Below are 25,131 nucleotides of genomic sequence, written 5' to 3' on the forward strand. Positions count from 1 at the left end.
ATTCTGGAAATAATTTTTTGAAAATCTAACAGCCTTACTTTTAACAGTTAAATAGTTAAAAGATTCATTAAAAAATATTTATGATATTGTTTTGTTTTAAAGGAAATTCTTAGGTACCAAACGAACACCCTCCCATTTCACTGATTGATTTAAAGTTGTTTTAGAATTTTTCACTCATTTAAACCAGTGATGGACATTAAATATAGACCTGCACTGTGCACTTAGGGCCATTGAGCAGTGAGGGTTCTTTATCGTGCCAATGTCTACCGTGGCATAGGACCTCGTTTTTTAAGGCATCATCCGAAAATTTGGGTCTTTCACTTCTAATGCCAGGCGCTTGGCGACTCACTACCCATGTTCACACCCTATTACCGGCAACTGGGACTACCGATGCAACTGTGACAACAGACGCCAGTGTTGTTTATCGCTTTCACAGGTAGGTGATTTTGATCTTATTTGTGGCAATTTAAAACATCCATTTACTAATTTATTGTGGTTTCCCGTTTTGGTCATACTATAAACTTTTTCTTCGTAGAATATAAAACTATGATTTACTCATTAAAGTAAAATAGGAAAAGAGTCAAGTTAAATTTTAACCACAAGAATATTTGGTTAAACTGAGCTTATATCAGTAAAACTGTTACTTCACGGTCATATTTCAGGTTGTATATAATAAATTTAGGCTCTTTACGATCTAAATACAAAATTTGGATAGTCTTACTTGTTTAATAAGTGTGCTGCAAGCGTTTGATTTGGGTGGGTAAACATTTTTTGGCTATCGTGTACAACAGATGGATGATTTCACGGCAAACACTGACGACAGATGATGGCAATCGGTAACAACTTTGATTCACTTTTCGATGTTCTCATCAGCAAAATGTAGATCAACTAAGGCTACTATAATTTGGAATCACTTGACGGATAATTATAGTTTGGAACATTAAGATTTGAAAACCGTCGTTATTTAGACTATGACAAATGCCTTGAAATAACTTAAATTTAGGACTAATACTTTTTGTGAATAATACTGAGCAACACTTTTTTGTTTTTATAGCAGTTATTAGATTTATTAAAAATCATCTAGCTCAACGATGTAATTTTGATTATTTTCTTCATAAAATCAGAATTGGCTAAGATAGCGGGGTTAATTATGATTTTAAAAAAAATCCCTTAATTGCACAATTTTTTTTTTTCTTTTTTTTTTAGAAATGGAATGGTCAGACCTAGTAGAACCCGCTGATGGTTCATTCTTGGATGTATCAATTGTAATTAAGGATTTCGAATAAACGTTAGGAATCGGTCAAAATTTATGTAAGCATGAGGCCGTTGCGAAATGCATTTGGAAAAGGGATTCTCTTTATGTCTTCAAGTAATGCGGCTGCGACTTTTTTCCTGGTTAATGAGCATGGGACATCAGCTTTTTTTTAATGAAAAGAAAAAGCGAATCAAAGAAAAAATATTCAAAACTACAACAAATTTGGAAACAACTCAAACACAAAAATTATCAGTTTACCTCAATATAATATCAGTATTTAAAACCATCCTTGATATCCTCTGTTGCTGATGACTGTACACTGCAATCGTTTGATGATTTTTAAAAAATAAGGATATGAACGATAAATATTTCCAATTTTTTGATACATGTATCTAGTTATAATGATACAATTTATTCTTCTTTATATGCTTGGTCCCATGTCTACATACATGATATATACTACTTAAAGAATATAACTACTTTTATGATCCATTTAAGTTATAAATAGAGCGCCACCTCTGAGGTTGATAATACCATAGACCTGAAGCTCCAAGGTCTATGATAATTTACACACGTGCATACATCGCTGTATGTACATACATTTATTTTTAATGCCTATATGAACACATTTTAGACTACATGTAGTGTGCTCTTTAACTCTTAATTAAGTTTGACAATTGTAAATTGCCATTATGAATGAATTGCATAAGACTTTATCGTTGAAAACTTTCATAGAAAAATAAAGTAGATACCTTATGCAGGGGACAACAACATTTGTTGCAAAATAGAAAGCATGGAACCAACGATTTTCGCGAAATATCTTTTAAAGAATTTACCAGTTTGATTGACTGGTCCCATGCTTAGATAAATTAGCAGAAAAAAATCATTGAATGAGAATACGACGTTAGCTAACTCAGGATCAGGAAAGTTCTCAGCATTACGCTCAGGTAAACTTTCAAGAAAGCGCCATTAGATACCAGTTTAATTTGACTGTTTATGATATAAAATATATTAAAGTACAACTATATCATTTAATTTTTGTAAGATTGATAAGAATTCATCGCTTGTGATTGGTTGATGAAAAAAAAACTATGCCTGCATCAATAAAATTTCCAGACATTAATATCAGCGAAACTACATCTTTTAAGGAGGCTGGGGGGTCAACAAATTCACCACAAATTAACCACCAGATTTAACTTAATTTTTTAGATATGATAACTTAAGCTGTCAACTATCATTTGGCAAAGAAAAATTTCAAAAATTTTAGTTTTAAAATTTGATCATTTTCTATATCTTCGTATGGAGCTCTTCTTCTACAGGAGATCAATATAGTCTAAAAATGGCCACAACCCCCCAGACTCTTTAATTGTGCATAATAGCCGATATAACATATCCCTCTTTCAACAGTATTTTGTGAAAGAGAGATGGAACATTTTTACACTATTTTCCTGAATTTTAAAGCCTGTCCATTACTGTTCTGAATTTTTTTTATTCTGACTTTTTTTTTACTTTAGTGTCTTTTTTAATTATCTCCACTTGCTAAACAAATAAGATTGCCGGCATGACAACAATGCACTCACAGGAAAGAAAGAAAAAATCATGGACAATTCATTATACAGATTTATATTAAATACTTGCTTTCTTTGATAACCGGTATGAACAATAGGGCTATGAAGAAATTGTTTGTAAACTAGCAATCCCGTGAAATTCCTTCAACAGGAATTATATGGTTGTACGACTTTGTTCTGTAGCCTAGTCGACCAGTTTCAGCGTTCAGTTCTTTTTCGCGATATTTAAGACAATTTGTCTGATGTTTGTCAACAAGATGCCTAATTATTCCCCCAAAGTTTTTTTCAGTTTGCTCACAATAATAGCACATGTATCGTTCCATTCGTGTAAAGAGTAAAATATTCTTCATGCTTATTACGTACCAGCATAAAGATAAACATTTTTCTAAGGCATTTGTTATGTAACGACGATTTCAATTGGACATCTCCTTGATTTTATGACGAAAAACTGATGATTTGTTTGCGCAAGAGAACAGTGTAAAATTTCAACATTTTTGATGGCATAAGGTATTGTGCACGAATTGTATTAATCCTTTATTCCTTAAATCATATTCATATTGGTAATAAATGAATAGTTTGAATCAGTAACTGTCGTTAAGCGACTATTATAAGTACAACAAATATTTACAATAAAAATAAATATATCGCGGAATTTGAAATTTGATTAAACACAGTAGATTTATATTTTATTAAAATTCGTAACCTTTGTTTCCGATTGCCATATTTTGTTATGAATCTGCTGTCATTGTTCGCCCAATCTGTTGTACACGATAGCCAAAAAATGTTTACCCACCCAAATCAAACGCTTGCAGCACACTTATTAAACAAGTAAGACTACCCAAATTTTGTACTTAGATCGTAAAGAGCCTAAATTTATTATATACAACCTGAAATATGACCGTGAAGTAACAGTTTTACTGATATAAGCTCAGTTTAACCAAATATTCTTGTACGATGGTTAAAATTTAACTTGACTCTTTTCCTATTTTACTTTAATGAGTAAATCATAGTTTTATATTCTACGAAGAAAAAGTTTATAGTATGACCAAAACGGGAAACCACAATAAATTAGTAAATGGATGTTTTAAATTGCCACAAATAAGATCAAAATCACCTACCTGTGAAAGCGATAAACAACACTGGCGTCTGTTGTCACAGTTGCATCGGTAGTCCCAGTTGCCGGTAATAGGGTGTGATGTTTACGCGTCTTGTGTTTTAGAGGTTTGACGTGGGGCGGCAAACGACAATTGAACCCGGACCTCCCGATCATGAAGCGAACGTCGTAGCACTAGGGTACAATTACTATTTTTTAATATCACAAAAAATACGTGATTTTTTTCACGATCGAAGCGCAATGACTGCAGGCGCGGAACCAGGGATTTTCTCCAGGGGGGTCCACCCCAGTCAAAAAATTTCCTACCCAGAAATTTCTTGACAAGCAAAAAAAAAAAGTAATTTCTTTCCCAAACGTATCAAACCCAAAAAAAAATTCTTGACAAGCCCCCCCCCCCCCCCCAAAAAAAAACAAATAAGAAAAAAACAAACTAAAATTCATTTCTTAAACGTGAAATCTATTTCGTGGTGGTGGTGGTGGTGGGGGGGTGTTAACGTTTTCTACAGGGGTCGAAAGTTTTTTTTTTTTTTTTACAGTAAAACACGCTTATCACGAATTGACGCTTACAGCAAGTGATTTTCATATTTCCCATGGCTTTAAAATATATTATGAACTTCACAGATATTACGAAGTACGTTTATAATGAAGCAAAATCGTCAGTATATACTTTTGATAACTCTGCAAATTTCAGGGGGGGGGGGGTGTCCGGCCCCCCTCCCCCTCTAGATCCACGCATGAACTGCGAAATTTTATGATTTTAAAAATACTTTAACAGATACAGGAAAGTTTCTGGACCTTTAACTTGTAAAATATATTTGATACATGCAGGGAAATCTCGCAAATTCGACATGACTGGGTTTTTTTTAAATAAAAGAGGTTTACGACTACGCAATGTCTCTTACATTTCCTTCGTACTATTGTTACGCTTTTGCAAAATTCCGAGTAGATAAATATTGGTTGTTGTATACGACTGAACTCTTTATCGTTAAAACCCATTCAGCAAACCTCGGCTGATTCCGTCACTGATGAGGTACGAATCGGCCGAGGTGTGCTGAGTGCGTTAAAACCGTTAGACCCCACCAATTTCCATAGGCAGGGCTTGGGAAGGGGCCGCGCCATGCGCCATATGCGCATACTGTCGAAAAATGGCGCAATGAAATAATGGTGCGCAGCGCCATGCGGCGCACCCCGCAAAATGCGGGTATGCATGTTTTATTACTTTGTAAGTTCATCGCAGTCCGCGCTATCTGTATTCTTCATCGAAGTTAGATGGAATCTTGATATATTATATAATAAAATCGGAACCATCATTCGACATATTGACATCCACTGGCATAGAAACAGTTTTTTTTCCATGTTGTTCGATTCGTAAGTGTCAATTCGTTTTCGATGGTTGACCACAGCTTTACCAGTTTACGAAAGTCACGCACATGGAAAATTTATATACCTTACAATGAAAAACCCTTTCAACGAAGTCCACTTATTTTAGCCTGTCCCGTGATCTCTAAATCGTCATCGTTAAAAAATGGTGCTTTTGGTTTAAATACAATTTTTCTAAATACTAGTTGGTTAGAATCTAGATGACGATTGACGGAGAAATCATTTGTACTAGTCAATGTCATATGACTTGTCAATTCCTATCGCATTTTTCTTTTTAATTTTCCTAAATTTTATTGTCAGAGATATATGCATTATCCTATAGCATCATACTATGATTTATTTTAGAATGGCCCCAATATATTTCCCCTCGGCCCCTTAAATTTCAAATGGTCCCATCATTTTACGAACAGTGGGGCCATTGGCCCCACCTGTTGCTTGACCTTCCCAGGCACTGCATAGGCGGATCAAGGAATTTTTTAAGGTGGGGGGAGGGGGTGTCATACCCACTTCCCCTTAAAAGATCCTGAAATAATTTATCAAGCAAATTAAAAAAATGAAAACAAATATAAAAAAGCAGAGAAGCAAAAAAAGGGGGGACTAGGGTTTTCATGAACAAGCCGCTCTTTAGTTGACTCTTTTGACCAATTTACGTGGGGCTCGTGCTTCTTTGGAAGGGGGTCCAATGTCATTTTATGTTACTTTATTATGTAAATTTAACGGATGGTGGTTGTACCAGCCCCAGATCCCCTTTTGATCCACACATATTGATGATTTTGACCCATAGTTAAACAAAGACCCCGATCCCCTTTATATGAGTCACTATTTACAAATACAGCACAGACTCAAGTAATTTTTTTTTTTCGTTATAACTTGTTAATAAATCATTACAACGAGTAAGTATTTCGCTATATATACAAGATAGTTATGTCTTTGTAACACCGTAATAGGATTCCGTAATATCGAGTTAGTTTTCTCCTGTATTTTTTCTATTGTAGAAATGCATAAATTGTCGAATTTCATATATTGTACGTTCAAGTTTGTTTAGGTCAGACAGATAGCTACACAATACGACAGAAAGACAGACAGATAACTAGACAATAAGACAGGCAGACTGACAGAAAACCTAAGACAATGAGACAGGCAGACAGATAACTCGGCAATAAGACAGGGAGACAGACAGATAACTAGACAATAAGACAGGCAGACAGATAACTCGACATAAGACAGGGAGACAGACAGATAACTCGACAATAAGACAGGCAGACATACATATAACAGATAACTTAGACAATAGGACAGGGAGACAGGCAGATGATAGGTAATAAGACAGGCAGACAGACAGACAACTAGACAATAAGACAGGGAGACAGACATACAATGAGACAATAAGACAGGCAGACTGACAGATAATTAGACAATAGGACAGGGAGACAGGCAGATAACTAGACAATAAGACAGGGAGACAGGCAGATAACTAGGCAATAAGACAAGCAGACAGACGGATAAGTACACAATACAACAGGGAGACAGGTAAATAATTAGACAATAAGATAGAGTAGAGACACAGTCAAATAACTAGACAATAACAGAGAGACAGGCAGATAAGTAGATAATAAGACAAGGAGACAGACATATAACAAGACAATAAGGCAGGGAGATAGATAACTAGACAATAAGACAGGGAGACAGACATATAATGAGATAATAAGACAGGGAGACAGGCAGATAAGTAGGCAATAAGAGAGGCAGACAGGCAGATAACTAGACAATAAAACAGGCAGACAGACGGATAACTAAACAATACAACAGGGAGACAGGTAAATAACTAGACAATGATAGAGAGACAGTCAGATAACTAGATAATAAGACAGGCAGACAGCTAAGACAGGCAGGCAGATAAGTAGGCAATTAGATAGAGAGACAGGCAGATAACTAGACAATAAGACAGACAGACAGATAAGTAGGAAATAGACAGGTAGACAGCAGATAACTAGGCAATAAGACAGGCAGACAGAGAGCAAAATATACATAAAACAGCTAAACAGACAAAAACACAGATAGATAGACAGTTTAGCATACATTAAGACAGGCAGATTTACAACAAAACCAAAAAATAAGACATGAAGATAGACAGCTTAACATGAAAAATAAGACAGGCAGACAGCTAAACAGACAATAAACCAGAAAAACAGACAGCTAAACATAAAAATAAGACAGGCAGACAGCTAAGACAGGCAGGCAGACAGCTTAACAGACAATAGGACATACAGACAGCTAAACAAACATTTAGACAGGCGGGCAGACATTGAAGTAGATTATAAAACAGGAAAATAGACAGCTAAACATAAAAATAAGACAGGCAGACAGATAAACAAGCCATTAGGCAGGCAGGCAAACAGTTAAGTAGACAATAAAACAGGAAAATAGACAGCTAAACAAACAATAAGACAGACAGAAAGCTAAACAAACAATAGGTCAGGCAGACAGCTAAACAGACAATAGGACAGACAAACAGCTGAACAAAAAGTAAGACAGGTAGACAAACAGTGATACAGACAATTAAACAGCTATGCAAGCAATAAGATTGGCAAGCAGACTGCCAAATGGATAATAAGCTTGGCAGACAGAAAGTTTAACAGACAAGAAGACAGGCAGACAGACAGCTGAACAGACAAGAAGACAGGCAGACAGACAGCTTAACAGACAAGAAGACAGGCAGACAGACAGCTTAACAGACAAGAAGACAGGCAGACAGACAGCTTAACAGACAAGAAGACAGGCAGACAGACAGCTTAACAGACAAGAAGACAGGCAGACAGACAGCTTAACTGACAAGAAGACAGGCAGACAGACAGCTGAACAGACAAGAAGACAGGCAGACAGACAGCTTAACAGACAAGAAGACAGGCAGACAGGCAGCTTAACAGACAAGAAGACAGGCAGACAGACAGCTTAACAGACAAGAAGACAGGCAGACAGACAGCTTAACAGACAAGAAGACAGGCAGACAGACAGCTTAACAGACAAAAAGACAGACAGACAGACAGCTTAACAGACAAGAAGACAGACAGACAGCTAAACATACAAGAAGACAGGCAGACAATGAGACTGATAAATAGTAATACAGATGACAAGACAGACTGATAAACAGTCCAAAAGACAATAAAACAGACAAACAGCTATACAGATGATAACACAGACAAACAGTTAAACATACAATTAATTAGACTGATGAATAGCTATATAGACTATAGGGCAGACAGAGGAAACAGCTATACAGACAATCAAACAGAAAAACAGCTACACAGACAATAAAATAGTAAACAGCTAAATAATTTATAAGACAGGCAGTTGAAAAGACTGTAAGACTGTTTGAGATAAACAGAAAGAAAAAAAAATAGGACAGGCAGACAGATTACTGACAATAACAGAATACTGACAATAAGTCAGACAGATAGACAACTAACTCAACAATTAGACAGGCAAACAGACAGCTAAGTAGACAACAAGACAAGCAGACAGAAAACTATACACACAATAAGACAGACAGACAGCTAAGCAACCAATAAGATGGTCAAACAGATAGCTAAAAGAAATTAGACTAGAGGATTGACAGCTTAACAAACATAAATACAGGCAGACAGACAGCTAAGTGGACAATAATAGAGGCAAACAGACAGCTTAACAGAAAGTTAGACAGATAGCTAAACAGACAATGCACATGCAGGCAGACAACTAAATAGACAATAAGACACACAGCTAAACAGATCATAATATAGGCAGACATACAGTTAAACAAACTATAACATGGACAGACAGACAGATAAACAGACAATAAAACAGGCAGGCAGATAGTTACAATAAACAGCAGATAGCACAATAAGAGAGACAGGCAGACAGCTAGCAGGCAATAAAATAGGCAGACAGTCAGCTAAGCAGACAATATGACAGACAGCTAAGTAGACAATATGACAGACAGACAGCTAAGTAGACAATATGACAGACAGACAGCTAAGCAGACAATATGACAGACAGACAGCTAAGTATACAATATGACAGACAGACAGCTAAGTAGACAATATGACAGACAGACAACTAAGTAGACATACTTATTTTCAGACAGACAGCTAAGCAGACAATATGACAGACAGACAACTAAGTAGACAATAGGACAGACAGACAGCTAAGTAGACATGCTTATTTTCAGGCAGACAGCTAAGCAGACAATATGACAGATAGACAGCTAAGCAGACAATATGACAGACAGACAGCTAAGCAGACAATAAGACAGACAGACAGCTAAGTAGACAATATGACAGACATACAGCTAAGTAGACAATATGACAGACAGACAGCTAAGCAGACAATATGACAGACAGACAGCTAAGCAGACAATAAGACAGACAGACAGCTAAGTAGACATATGACAGACAGACAGCTAAGTATACAATAAGATGGACAGTTTAGCAGACAATAAGATAGGCAGACAGACAGCTAAACAAACAATAAGACAGACAGCTAAGTAGATAGTAAGATGGGCAGATAGACAGCTAAACAGACAATAGGACAGACAGACAAACAGTTAAACAGATGATAAGACAAACAGTTAATTAGAAAATTAGACAGGCAGAAAGATAAAAATTAGACAATGAAATAAACAGACTAACAGCTTTATAGAGTGTGAGCAAGATAAAAAGACAATAAGACAGACAGCTAAACAGACAAGTCAGGCAGACAAGACAGCTAAAAAGATGAGTCAGGTAGATAGACAGCTAAACAGACAAGTCAGGTAGAAAGACCGCTATACAGACAAGTCAGGTAGACAGACAGCTAAACAGACAAGTCAGACAGACAAGACAGCTAAATAGATGAGTCAGGCAGAAAGACAGCTATACAGACAAGTCAGGTAGACAGACAGCTTAAGGAGGTTGGATCCTGCCATCAAAAGTAATGAGAATTTTTTATCAAGGATATTTTTAGAATTTATACACATAGCTTTATTAAAAATCAAAACAAAAAATGGATGTCAATGCGCTTCTTTTAGCACTACAGAGCATTTAGTTTGACCTTTGTCTTACACATAAATCAATTTTTAAAGTTTTTCCTCCAATATTTTTTATTCAAATAAATTATGGGAACAAACACAGTCTTATTTCATCTTGAACAGACACATTAAAATTTGTGACAACGAAAAAAAATTTCAAATTACTCCGCATGTTCATCATTTGACCTTTTTGCACTCATAAAATTTCATTTTTCTGGCATTAAATATTAAAGAAGCAAAAATTTCATTTGAAAGTAATGACATTTTGCTGAATTTAAGAAGAATGGTTAAAAGTATCTTATATATTCAGAAAAGAAAATATAAAGTGGGAGTCTGTGATGTTATTTTTTAGATATTACTAAAATAGTGCTTATTTTTAGCTTAAAATAGGGATATTTTTTTCTTGATTTTCACAATATATTTGCTACATTTATCAAATATGATGATAGAATTCATGAGAGTTTATTTAATATATAATTTAGGACCAGTATAAAACAGTTCACTGCACAAAATAACTCTTTGGGAAGACTGCATGTAAAAATAGGAATCCAAACTTAACATACTTTAAATACTTCAAAAGAGAAAAAAATGATCATTTTCTTCTAAAAAACCTTCTGCCACAAAATATAGTTCCTCAATTAATGCTTTTGGTATGGAATTTAATCATGGAGTTTTAACTGAATATAGTTTAATTGGCATTGTAAAATCCAAAATTATTGTAAGAATTAAAATATTTATGCAGAATTTTTGAAATGTAGGTTAAGATATAAGTCTGCTCAAAAGCTCAGGAGCGAACCTCATTAACAGACAAGTCAGACAGACAGCAAAACAGACAAAAAGGCAGGCAGACAGACAAAAAACTGACAATAGGATAAGCAGACAACTCCAATGCATAAAAACCTAAAAATTGTATCCCCTTTTAGACTCAGCAATCACCATCCTCCGGATTTTGTTGAAAGAAAGCCTAATGCTCTTCCAAAACTTCAGCTAGATCATCTTCATTTCCCACCCACAAATCTGTCAACAGTAAAGCAGGATCCATGCAACATCAAGGCAGAACCATATGAATATGCAACAGAAACAGAAGTGAAAAATGAATATGTACAAGTCGATCATCCAGTGGTTAAATTTCCACCAATTAAGCTGGAACCTGATGAGTTTCCTACAGTTAATATTAGAGACTTGGGAAGCAGTATATTACAACTCTCCAATGCTGAAAAATCAAGTAATTCTGATGTTCCTTCTTCAAGATATCTTCAGAATAACCCCCAGATCTTGCTACCTCTGCGGCAACCTCTTGTTGATATGACCAATGTCTTAGAGTCATTTAATAGTGGAAGGTCAAAGGAGAACAGCCAAAATGAAAGAGAAAATCCCAGAAGGGTACCGCTCTCCAAGTATTTGCCTGTTTTATGGAAATCCGTTTTTGATTCCAGAAATACTCAAAGCGATTCAGAGGAGGAAAAACCCATGATAGATAAAGGATTTCCAAAGAACTCAGAGGGTCAGGAAAGGAGGGTGAAAAGGTCGAGGAAACTTCAAATACCAGTTAAAAGCGCCCAAAGATTGGACCCAAACTTCAGAGGTGCCACTGTAATTGTACACACAGAAATTAAAAATAAAAACTGCAGTCTGACTTTATCAGCCCATTTCAGGTGAGTAAAAAAGCATTCATAAAAATGTTTTTATGCCCCATAATCGAAGATTTGGGGGTATATAGTTTTTGCCCTGTCCATCCATCTGTCTGTCTGTCTGTTTGTCCACAAAAACATTAACCTTGCCCATAACTTTTGATTCATTTAAGTATGGCTTTCATATTTCACATGTGTATTCCTTGTGACAAGACCTTCCTAGGGATACCAACATATTTGACCTCTTGACCTTGGAGTTTGACCCACTTTTGCAAAAATTTACCAAACTTTAACCTTGGCCATAACTTTTGAACAGTTGGTGCTAGGGATTTCATATTTCACATGTGTATTCATTGTGACAAGACCTTTTCAAAGGTGTAAATATTTTTTACCTTTAGACCTTGACCTTAGAGTTGACCCACTTTTAAAAACTTAAACCTTGGCCATAGCTTTTAATCAGTTAGTACTAGGGCTTTCAAATATCACACCTATATTCTTTGTGACAAGACCTTCCTTTGGATACCAAAAATCTTGAACTTTTGACATTGACCTTGAAGTTTGACCTACTTTTGATAAACTTTATCCTATGCAATAACTTTTGAACAGTTGGTGCAAGGGCTTTTATATTTCACATGTGTATTTCTTATAACAAGATCTTCCACTACCATTAATTTTGACCCTTTGACCTTGACCTTGGAGTTTGACCCACTTTAAGAAAACATTAACCTTGACCATAACTGTTGAATGGTTAGTGCTTGAGCTTTCATATTGGCCTGGTTTATCCATTGACACAAGTCCTTTCTTTGGGTAACAACATTTTTGATCTCTTGACCTTGGAGTTTGATTTGCATTTGGAAACTTTAACCTTTGCCATAAGCTGCCATCAGAGGCATCGGTGTTTCACAAACACATCTTGTTTTTTCATTTCATCAGCCAACAGGTACAACATGTACCATATTTCCCCACATATAACATATATATAATATGTTACTATATATGTTATAGTTTAACTTTGGTATCCTAAACATCAAGAATATTATTTAGAATACCATGGATATGTCAAAATTAGGTGGAAGTCCAAACCTCCTTTTACTTTATGTATATTTTTAATTGAAAGTTGATATTTGGAATCCTTGGATTTCTCTAAGTTTGTTTTTGCATGGTCCCATCAAGTTTGACATATTGAGGCTTTACTGTATCTATTTTCAGTAATGTAAAAATCTACAAGCACCAGACCTGCAGAAAACGTAAGCACAGTGGGTCCTACTCCAATGCTGATTCTGTGAGTGGCTCTGATGAGGAAAATACAATTCCATTCCCAAAGGATACCTATTACTCGGGTGATTTACAGTATATTATTCACCTGCAACCTTCAAAATCATTTAAATACACTTGTAATTGGTCTAAATAAATCCTTGGTCTAAAAAAAGCAAAGAAGGCATATAAAATTCAGGAACAAAAATATTAAAGGAGGAGCAATATGAAATTGGCAGGCAGGTTCATTGTCAGTGCTTGATGTTTAGTCGAGCACCTGTCTGGTGTTCAGGGAGCCTGGGTATCTATTTAAAAAGTCTTATGTTTGTTTTTCACATACAAAAATGTGTTAATCTTACATTATCAACCACTTCTGTGATTAATAACAATATTACTTTAATCTTAGGATTTAAATTCTTGTCTGGTCTACCATCTCCTTTCCTGTTACCCCTGTTATATATCATTCAAAGTGTTGAAGTATTATTACAGTTGTTTTACAAATATTTCAGGTAAAATCTGTGCTTCCTGTGGGACCCACCGGACCCCTCTCTGGAGGGATGCTGATGATGGCACACCCCTCTGTAATGCCTGTGGAATCAGGTGAGACTATTTCTCTGTTCTTTATTAGACTTTTGGAATTGTGCCCATGATTTCTCTATTTTCAATAAGAAGACTTTTAAAATTGTGCTGAAAAATCTATTTTAATCTCATAGTTTACCAAGAAGATGTACAGTAATGAGTTGAGCCTCTTTAATCCAAATGCCTGTGTTAATTCCTGAGCAAATCATCTGATTAATTAATTCCAATTATTAATTAATTCCAATCCAATTCTGGATTAATTAAGTGTACAGATTACTATAATATACCTATTACATGTGCATTAATTCGTATAAAGGCTGATTCACTATACATTTTACATATCTCCTAAATAAGAAAAAGCTATATGAAAAAAATAGATACAGAAATAAAGTATACATTTACTGCTCATATTTAAAAGTTTAATTTCTGCTTTGCACAAAGTTTGTCCAATGCGCTGTGTGGTGAAGCTTCTGAATTATTGGTGTGGAGATTACAAATGCTCAATTGTACTCAGTTATTTTCCCCAACTTCTATTATAAAAAAAATATCCCAATAATATTGCCAGGGCTGGTTGGCTCACTTATGACATATATCAAGCACCATATTTGCAAAAGCATTTTTTTTTTTATTTTAAGTTATAACACTTTAAAGTTTTTAAAGGCTAAGTGTAATTTTCAGGTTTAAAAAGTACCGCATAAGATGCAGTGCTTGTTGGCACATTCCAAAGAAGGACATCAAAACATACCCTAAATGTCCCCATTGTGGAGCCTCACTTCGAGTTTCTTTTGCCAAGCGACATCCTTGGTAACCATCATCATTGTAAAGCAGTGAAAATGAATAAAAAGGAAAGTTAATTTTAGGAACATTTTAAGACATTTTAGAGAAATGTTTTGTATTTTTTTGTAAGTAATTCTGAGTTTACTGTAATTAGTCTCTTAATCAAGCATAACTTCATCTTAGTTTGTATATTAATGTTTTAGTGTTTTTGTATCATTTTTCCAAACCTTTTACCAAAAAAAGGGAGATTACTGTGTATGTGTGACAATTAAAAAAATCTTTTGTTCTGTTAAAAAATGTAACATAGCTAGAAACATTGGCAGTATACATGCATGTCAGGTATTATTTATAGAAAATCCTAAAATTATTTTTCATCGAGTGAAAGATTATTTTTTTATTTAGGCTCCAATAAATTAGCATTACAGTGCATTCCATGTGTACATTTTGAGTTTGTTATCAATTTGATATTTTTGAGTTTGTTTTTGTTTTGTTTCTGTTAAACCTCATATCAGATAATATGATATTTGTTTTTCTTATAAATGTATATTAATTGTTATAATGACATATAATATGATATTTGTTTTTCTTATAAATGTATATCAATTGTTATAATTGTATCTTTTTTCCTCAAGTACAAGACCCTTTTTGTTGAAAAGTTAATGTTATTTAATATACAGTTGAGTCACATGATCACTTTATGTACCAAATAGGAGTTTGAGAAAGAGGTATAAATGTCCTGACTGTTTACTCAGCATAGTTTCTAAATAGTCTAAATAACTATAATATGAAAGTGATCATCATTTTGTTGAAGTTGTCATATAGATCCATACACAAAAATGTTTTGTGGAGAATCTAAGGTTGTGGGATGGGCAAAAATATTACCTGCATACTGAATATTTTCTTTAGTACAGTTGAACTTCAGTATCTTGAACACTGATAGCTTGAACACCATGGATATTTCGAAGTGATTTAGAAGTTCCAACCACTTATTCTTCAAGTATTTCACCCCTGATATCCCGAATCCTCGGATATCTCAAAGTTTTTTCTCAGTCCCATTGAGTTCGAGATAATAAGGTTTGACTGTATTTAGCATTCAAATACATCTTTCTGTCCTACATGTACGTACATTATTCTTATTAAGCAGAAAGAATTTTATGGACTATTACAATATTAACTTCTCAAGAACAAATGCATACCATGATGAAACTTGATCAAATGTCTATTAATGATTGAAGAACATCTGAACTATATTCTGATGGACAGATAAATTTCTACAGAGACATTCCTTTGTTTCATTTTACTGAATAAAATATATGAGTAATATTGAATTCAAAGTTGACTTATTTTAGACTTATTTTATATACTAAGAGTTGAAGAATACTTGAAGAATGTTAACTACTTTTGCCTTGTTCCATCTCAAATGTTCAGGTCCTATGTGATTTCATTTCCTTCTTGTCCAGTATGAACACACAAAACAAAATGAGATTATCAAACATTTTTATTTGGCTGTGAAAATGATAAATCTCACATACATTATCATTCAACATGCCAGCAGGTAGGCAGCTTGGGCTGATTGAAAAATGTTACAGAGAGAAATCTTCAGCTATTCTAACCACAGAAGCTAACATTTAGCACCTAGTTTAGCTGACCTCTGGATGACCTATATACAGGTATAATGATGGATGTAGCATCTATCTGGTATACTTGTCTATGAGAAGCTTACAAAAGCAATAAAAAAATGCACCATTGAAAAAAATATCAAAATATAGAATTATACAAGTTTTTAAGTTGCACTTTTTCAAACACAGACTAATGATACATACAACAAAATTTATAATTCCTCACAGTCATGAAAATGGTTGAGTCTAGCATTTGGTAAATATACCTTTGATTGTCTGGTGATTAATTATGATATTTTCATATGTTCAGATTCAACTTTAAATGAAATATTTGCTTTAAAAAACCCATTTTACAACACATAAAAAAAGAATTTACATCAGAAAAGACAAAAAATATGGTACAGTTTTAGAAACAGATCCACAAGAAATCTGTATCCTGGAAGTTAACTTTAGTAGCATAATACTTGCCGGATTCAAAATGATTTTTTTTTTTGGCAATCAGTTAAATTTTTGCTTTAACCTTACATTGAAATTCATATCAAACACTCAAGTAATTAAACATTCCTCTACATTATTATCTTTTTATCTTTAATTCAGCAGTTTGTTCGAAGAATTTTACTATGTATAAAATTTTGTAAGGACTGATATTTTAAGTACTGTAATATATTTGGATTTAACTAGTCAAGGCTTTGTAGGATTTCAACAGAATCAATCTACACACTACAAAGTTTGTACGAAAATCAATAGCCATGGATACATGAATAACTTTTAGTCAATTTAATCCTTTGTAGATATGGACGGACACTAGACTCCAGATGTTTAAGTCGCAACAGACATTAAATCAAGTCATTCCTTAATACAAGCTTGTGTGATTTATGTTTAAATATATATGGTTACTATGACAACAACATTGACATAAGCACCATTGAGAAATACCCTTAATTTTGTCATGTTTGTCTCATTTCATTTCCTCACTTCACTTCCACACTCAAAATCAGTCATATAACAACTACGCAACTCATTCTGAATGTAAACTAAGCAACCAGATTAACAAAGTCTACTGATACAGGGAGCTTGGTGCTTGTAAGTTTACAATAGGCTGAAATTAATAGAAACTTGGAAAGAGGATCCTTAAATTATAAACAATGTATAAATTTAGAGATATTTCTGTTGCCTGGACTCATGTTTTAAAAATTTGATTCTAATTTATCTCCAATGTTTGACAGATTTCAGAATTAAAATATTGTCAAATGTTACATTATGACAAGAAAGTGGAGATTTTAAGTGTTTCTGCAGTAAAAATGACAAAATAAATTGTAAAAAATGCATTGTTAGTTGGAATATTGGGCTGAAAGCAGTGTTTAATTTATTTGAAGAATCATTTGCTCTGAGTCATCAGACATGTTGGTCTACTTTATTAAGTTTATAAATTTAAGTTTCTTGTATAAAATATTGGTTTACATTCCATATAATAAATGGCAAGAAAAATATTTAACTGTTCATGGCACTTTGACCAATCTTTCTTGCTGGACCCTTCAATATTTCACGTAATTGCCAAGTACAATAGAACATTAAAATGTTTGAACATAGAGTACATCTTAACAATTTCTACAGTAGAACAATTATGCAGAGAGCCTCAAAATCTCAAGGCATTGACTAGAAAAATTATTTGCTTTGGTATATCTTTAAAGAAACATTCAAACAAACACAAATACCCATTGTTTTTCCTTTAAAAAAAATACTGAAACAAAAATACTAGAAAGACACTAAATTACGTAAAATGTCAGTTGTTTAGTCAGTATTGACAAAACACCTGAAATTATATATAATGTCAAACAATACTGACAACACAATAGAAGAAAGACATTAAATTACATATATATAATGTCTGGCTTTCAAACATGCCTCATGATGTCAATGGATCTTGCAAATGCTATGCTTGTACAAAATTTGTTGGCAATCTTTTAATTATAGATACTTGGAGTTCATATGTTTATAAGCACAAGGAAAAAGCATCAGCATTTGCTGAAGCTGGTGCAGTTTAAAACTGCAGTTTGTTTGAACTGTTTATTTCTGTTCATCACAACAAAATACTTCAGATAATATTTTGATTCAGTGAGTATAAATGTACAAAAAAGGGTTACACCACAAAATGCACTGCTATTCACTCATGATAATCCGCCGTCCTCTGGTCGGGAATGTACACATTTTGTGCCATCAAGTTATTGAATCTCTGACAGTCTGATGGTCCATTGGCCACAGCTGACCCATTGGGTACACTATTCATACCCCCCACCTGTGTGTGGGGGATAGTGGCCGGGCCAACTGATTTGTAGTTTGCAGTTGAGTCTTGTGATCCAGAACTAGCAGACGACTTGTGACTGGATGCTACAGATTCTGCAGGAGAGATTTTTTGAGGGCCATTTTGGCCTACAACTGGGTACAAGGGTTGTTGTTGTAATTTCTGATGGTTACCCATTGGAGGATGTGCCATTGGGTAATTGGGTGGGACAGGGGACTGCATCATTTGCGGTTGGATGGGCCCAGCTTGAGCTGGGGTGTAATGCACTCTTGGTAAGTCTGTGTAACGAGGGTCCATCATTTGGACCTGTGGGTGTTGGGCTGGGGTCTCGGACCCCCCACTACTTCCTGTCAGTCCTGTCAATGCTGTTGTATTACTGGGCCCAGTACTGCTGTGGTGACTAGGTCCACTTTGTGAGCTCTGGTGGGTACTTCCACTGTGAGCGGAGTGAGTCTGACTCAAGCTCCAGTGAGGATTCTGCATGAGGACTTCAGTTTTCCAAGCACGCAAACGGGCATGAATTTCTCTGAATGTTGGCCTCCTTGTTGGGTTTTCATGCCAGCATTCAACCATAAGGCCATACATGCGTGGGGGACAATCCTCGGGATTGGGTAGGATTTGGCGAGATCTTACTACATCTATCACTTCTTGGTTTGTGTAGCCATAGTAAGGCTGGAGTCCATAACTGAAAATTTCCCACAGCACCACTCCATAAGACCACATATCACTTTCTGTGGTGAATTTTCCATACAAAATAGCCTCTAAAGGCATCCATCTCACAGGTAATAAGGATTTGCTCTGCACACGATAGTAGTCGGATGAGTATATGTCTCTGGATAAACCAAAGTCTGATATCTTCACTGATAAATTATCTCCGACCAGGATGTTCCTAGCTGCAAGATCTCTGTGCACAAAATGATGACTTGCAAGATACTCCATTCCTGCTGCAATTTGAATTGCAATGAACAACATTTCAGGATATTCCAGAATGATCCTCTTTCCACTTTCATCATCCACACTAGACATGTCAGAATTTGGTGAGTGAGTAAGAAGATACTCATGTAAATCTCCATAGGGCATGAATTCAAACAACATACACATGGGTTCCTGCTTCATTGAAACTCCCAACAAACACACAATGTTAGGATGGCGAAGTTCTGTCATCAGATCCACTTCCCTTCGGAAGTCATTCTTGACTTTTGGCGTGGCATTTTCCTTCAATGTTTTAATGGCAACTTTGGACACAGTGCTATCTCCATATAATCCCATCACTTCCCCTTTGTATACTTTTCCAAATGCCCCTTCACCCAGTTCTTGTAGAAATCTTATAGAAGACAATGGGAATTCTCTTATCCTGCATCCTGGATTTTTTCCAGTTAATGGCACAGTTTCCACAGTGGAATTCTGGGAAGAGTTTGTGCCCTTGCTATTAGCACCCTTTTCATTCTTTTTCTGACACAAACAAACAACAGCGATTAGGATGATGAGGGCCAATGGAACGATTATTCCTGGCACCAGAATGTACATCAGTTTGTTGACAGGCTCAGCTCCACTGGCTGGAAGAGAAAACAGTTACCCAATCAAATCAATGGAAAGATGTGACCAAGGACATTTATCAATTGGAGAGAATATAGATATAGGGCTGATTTTTTTTTGTAATGGAAGTAATAATTTACTTCAAGATCAATGTGCTCTTTTACGAGGGTATGCTCGGTTTTGCAGTGCCCTTGTTTTATATATATTTTTGTTTCGGCAGAAATTTTACAGAATCAAGTTGTAGAAGCAGAATATGAAGGTTCAATGTCTAAAAATTAATACATGTATTTTTCAAAGACAGACAGATCTATAAATGCAGCAGACCCCTAACAATATATACTTTAATAAAGTAGCATACATATTTATACATGTGGTGTACTTTAGTCTTGCCTACAAAAAATCTGTAAAACCCTTAATATAAACATCAAAACTCAGATTTACACTTACTGCAACGTGGGATTTCACAGGTTTCATTGTGTTTGAAGTTATGGTCAACGTAGCACCAAGGCCCTCTTGGGTCATGATTAGGATTTCTGCATTGGTTGTGGTTCCCTGTCAAAATATTTGAATAGATTCTACTTTTTATGATGATTTAATTTATCTATAATTACTAGTACATAATATAAAAGTTTAAGACAGAATTCTTTGATTTTAATTGCTTTGTAATGAATTCCATGATTTTGTTTAAAAACTATTTCTCCCTGATGCTTATTACATTACTGAAAATGAACACGGTAATTTAAAAAAAAAAAATCTATCATAATTATCAAGATTCATCAATATATGAACAGCTGTGATAATTCCTGTATTCTCACCCAGCAATTTATGGTCTGCGAACTTTGGATTGTTTTGCCAGTTGACACACATTTTCCCCGTTAGTGTTCTGTGGTGAGTCCCTTTATAGTATTCTCCCTTCCCTGTATAACAACTGCGTTCTGAAAAAGGGAAAAAAAATTACATTTATTTACTTATTTTGAAACTGACTTTATTCAAAAGACATCAATGTGGTGATTATTTTTTTTTGATATTTACTAATTTTGAAACAGACTTGATTAAAAAAACATCAATGTGGCGATTATTTTCTTTTGGTATTGTAATAGAAAAGGCAAAATGAATAAAGAAAATATTTGGTTGGACTGAAAGTTGAACCCAAAATCTCTGCATCACTAGTCAGAGTTTTAACCACTGAGCTACCCAAGCTGATATCCATGGTTCATATTGCCCAAACTACTATATTCCTCCCTCCTTAAACAGTCTTCGACCTTGAAGACAAAACAATACAAGTTCACCTTGTCAGGAATAGCTAATTTACATATAACCTGAACTAAGCCCCCCAAACTGGCCAACAAATTAGTAGGTAATGAGGAATGAATAAAGAAAATATATGGCTGGATCTGAAATCAAACCTGGGACCCCTGTATCACTTGTCAGGTGCTCTAACCACTGAGCTACCCAGGTCAATATTAATGGTCCATATAGCCCAACCTACTACATTCCTCCCTCCTTAAACAGTCTTCGACCTCAAAGACACACAACAAAAGTTCACCTTATCAGAAATTACTAATTTACATATAACCTGAATAAGGAACAAAAAAACCCCAAAAACATATGGCTGGACTGGGAATTGAACCTGGTACCCATGTATCACTATTCAAATGCTCTAACCACCGAGCTACCCGGGCTAATGCCCACGGTCCATACAGCCCAAACTGTTACAAAGAATGAATTGAAGCTTATATGATATTTAATGAGTCTCAGGTATTTTTAACAGATAAGAAATGTGTTTATAAAATACTAAAGCCCAATTAGATGTTGAAAAATGCCTCTTTGATCCTGTGCATACTTCAGAAGTTCTGATGTGGGTTAATATGTTCTGGACTGACAGATAAACAGAGATCAAAACTTAAAATTGCACCCCAAATTAAGGTATTCTTACTACATGTACATTAATTACCATGGTCAATTTACATTAACTGTTCCTGCTTTATTATCAACCTCATTCTTTATGTATTAATATTAAACAGTAACTGGGATATATATATGAAAGGGCAATAACTCTCATGGAGCTTTTCTTGATCAAAAATTAAGGACATACGCAACGTAGTTTGAACTTTATTGTCTTTTTCAATGGAGTTGAAGAGTTCCAATACTTAAAGGATCTGTGTGCTACATTTTAATGTCTATATATGCTGTTGTACACTTCTTCTAAAACAAGTTTGGATACATAAAACATCTAGAATATATGTTTAGTAATTTTTGTATATTTTTCTTTGAATTATACAAGAATTTTCATCAATTGATATCTTTTCAAAACCCCTGGTAATGCATGCTGATTTTTTATCTACGAACTTCTGAAGGCACTATAATCTTAAATTAAGAATATCTTGAAAAATTATCAGTAGGTAAGGTACATTGCGTATGTCCTTAACACTGGGTACAATCTGCTTATGGTAATTGTTAACTTCTCTTGCTAACCCATGGAAACTTGCACACTTTTTCTATTTTGTGAAGTTCATACAAAGAAAATCTCTCAAAATCTATTGTAGTCAGGTTAAGCTTACCTGGGATATCATATCCACCATTGATTTGATTGCCTTCATTTTGTCCATACCACACTGTTAATTAACAACATATTTGTAAGCATAGACTGTTAGACAGCAACACTTGTACACTCATAACAAAGGAAGAACAGTTGAAACATGGACACATTATTTTCTATCAAGATGCATGAGCACATTACAAGTAAAAAGAAAAACAAGCATAACAAAATATTTTAAAAATGTTTTGTGTGTATTTGTTAAACTATGATCTCAAAATAGATCAGTGACCAGATAGCCTATCGATAAAGCACTAAATAAATGAATATTCATACATTAAGTTGTGAAAGAAAAATCACCAAAAATTAATTTTAATTTTTTTAATAAGTTAATCAATACAGAAGATATTCAAGAAAGCTTCTCCTCAAGTGCATTCAACCATATATGCTTGTATACACCAATTCATGACAGTCGAAGGCCAATTTTAATACAATTGATTTGTTCTACTCTTCGTTGATTAAAATTTTGTTTACAAGGTTATTTTTCACCCCATTACACTTTCAAAGAATTTCACTCATTTTAAATTTGCCCAAACAAATATGCCCTCTGATCATGAGGGTAAAAATAAAACATGGCCATAATTTCCCTATATATACAGTACCTACTTAACTAGGTAAATAGGTAGCTAAATACGAGTAACTCTTTGTATTGGACTTGTATGCATGTTCTCTATATGTAGTAAATCAAAGGAGACATACATAGCCTCATGCATAACACAAGACAGAACACAGGGAGATAAAGCCAGGGAAATTCATCTCTTGACACTCTCTCTATCACTTCATTCACTCTTACATAAGTACATAAGACTGACCTGATTTTGTCCGGGATGGTACTCCTATCCTAACACAGTTGTTTCCCTCTGGAGTTCCTACAGGAGGCAAGTCCTTACAAATAGGAAGAAGCTGCTTACCTTGAAAAAATAAGGCATCATTAATTTATCAGTAGACTTGAAAACACAAGGCATCATCTATCAGAAATAAACATATAATAGACCTGAAAACATACATGTAAGGCATTTATCAGTAGTGAACACATACCATATGGTGGGATTTTTAGCAGGGAGCTAACTTTGGTGTATTTCAGCAGTTTTGTAGTAGCCAGCTAAAATTTTAATCACTAAATTTGCACCCTTTCATATAAGTACTAAATGCAAGAAAGTTAACTTTGATCAGTTACAAACTTCCTCTTTTTGCACTTATCAGTATTTGAGTCAACACTAAATTCATCATGACAGTAATTGACTCAGTGTGTTCGGATAACAGGGGATGTTTTCAGATGTCGTGTTGGCTCTGCTCATAATTTATATTGTTTAAATGGACCTTTGAGCATGATCACTGTTTGTTACCTTCACGTTTCATTGAATTATTTTGATGCACAATTATTGTTTTTAGTGTTTCTTTACATATTTACGATACCTGATTTGTACTCTCCTTTTAAATGGTATAAAATTAAGCTACTAGTTCGAAATATTGTGGAACTCCATGTCTGCCAAAAAAAGGTCTGCCAGAATTATTGGCATACCTTTGAACAAGCCAAATGCCAAATTTTAAACCCATTTGAGAAACCCACTGTATGGTAAATTGCATTGGGACTTGAACTGAATTAACCACTTATGCTAACATTCAAAAACCGATGGGTCATGGTTAAAAATTCTCAGAGTATTAAAAGTGCTTCTTGCAGAAACTGGTATATAAAAAAAAATCTGTAAAGCAATACTTTGCTGCAGCCTTACAGTGAATTTCCTGAGTAAAGGTGGACCGACATGAGATTGGATATCATTTGAAAAAGTGAGAGGAACCAATTTCATCATTTCTGTTAAAATCTTTACCAATTTCTGGATGAATCATTCCCAGTTTATATTCCTTGATGCAGATGTTTTGTTCTAGTTCTTCACATTCGTCCCGACACACCTGTCGTGGACGAGGCTCATCTGAGGTGTGGTCACACGGTGGGAATGTATAGTAACACAGAAATGGTATAGCGTACTGGTGACAAGTGGTAGACATCTCACTAGAAGAGGCAATTATGGTAAATCCACCTAAAAAATAGTATTATATCAATAGGATTTATAGTTATGGTAAATCCACCTAAAATACCAATTATATCCTTTTGACATCCAAACACTTTTAGAGCCACACAGCCGTAATGAAATGGATATAAAATTCCTTGTTCATAGCCAAAGGACCACCTTATAGAAGAGATAGAAAAAAAAAACCCTTTTATAGCCACATGCGCAACATAAAAATGAGTAATACTTTTTTCATTTCACAATACATTCCATATACATATATATCATATATGTAACATAATGTTTAAAGAAATTGCATTCCAGATTTGAAAAAGATAAACTTGTTTTCATGAAGATTTTGTAGAATATGTTATATACAGTTTTTCTAAATATTTGCAAAATATCTATAATGCAATTTTAATCTATTTTTTTTTTTAAAGAAAATTAAACCTTGTTTATACACTGTA

General features: G+C 34.6%; 2 protein-coding genes across 6 annotated transcripts in view; one reads left to right on the plus strand and one right to left on the minus strand.

Annotated features, from left to right (window-relative positions):
* LOC133176973 (putative Polycomb group protein ASXL2) overlaps window positions 1–15,060 on the plus strand; it is a 33,065-nt gene extending 18,005 nt beyond the window's left edge. The window contains exons 14-17 of the mRNA XM_061312044.1: window positions 11,285–12,016; window positions 13,202–13,332; window positions 13,756–13,846; window positions 14,504–15,060. Coding sequence (XP_061168028.1) covers window positions 11,285–12,016; window positions 13,202–13,332; window positions 13,756–13,846; window positions 14,504–14,633 — 1,084 coding nt within the window. The 3' untranslated portion in view covers window positions 14,634–15,060. The remainder of the gene's footprint in view (window positions 1–11,284; window positions 12,017–13,201; window positions 13,333–13,755; window positions 13,847–14,503) is intronic.
* Window positions 15,061–16,082: 1,022 nt separating this feature from the next.
* LOC133176961 (inactive tyrosine-protein kinase transmembrane receptor ROR1-like) overlaps window positions 16,083–25,131 on the minus strand; it is a 78,284-nt gene continuing 69,235 nt past the window's right edge. For 4 of the 5 annotated variants that reach the window (XM_061312024.1, XM_061312025.1, XM_061312026.1 and 1 more), the window contains 6 exons: window positions 24,485–24,694; window positions 23,468–23,566; window positions 22,621–22,674; window positions 20,875–20,994; window positions 20,507–20,611; window positions 16,083–20,079 (listed from right to left, as the gene is read on the minus strand). In XM_061312024.1, coding sequence (XP_061168008.1) covers window positions 18,386–20,079; window positions 20,507–20,611; window positions 20,875–20,994; window positions 22,621–22,674; window positions 23,468–23,566; window positions 24,485–24,694 — 2,282 coding nt within the window. In that variant the 3' untranslated portion in view covers window positions 16,083–18,385. The remainder of the gene's footprint in view (window positions 20,080–20,506; window positions 20,612–20,874; window positions 20,995–22,620; window positions 22,675–23,467; window positions 23,567–24,484; window positions 24,695–25,131) is intronic. The other variant, XM_061312029.1, reaches the window with a different exon arrangement.

The sequence above is a fragment of the Saccostrea echinata genome, unplaced genomic scaffold (assembly GCF_033153115.1).
Source record: "Saccostrea echinata isolate AGI-Se365-2 ecotype Australia unplaced genomic scaffold, CSIRO_AGI_Sech_v1 ptg000086l, whole genome shotgun sequence".
NCBI classification, from domain to species: domain Eukaryota; kingdom Metazoa; phylum Mollusca; class Bivalvia; order Ostreida; family Ostreidae; genus Saccostrea; species Saccostrea echinata.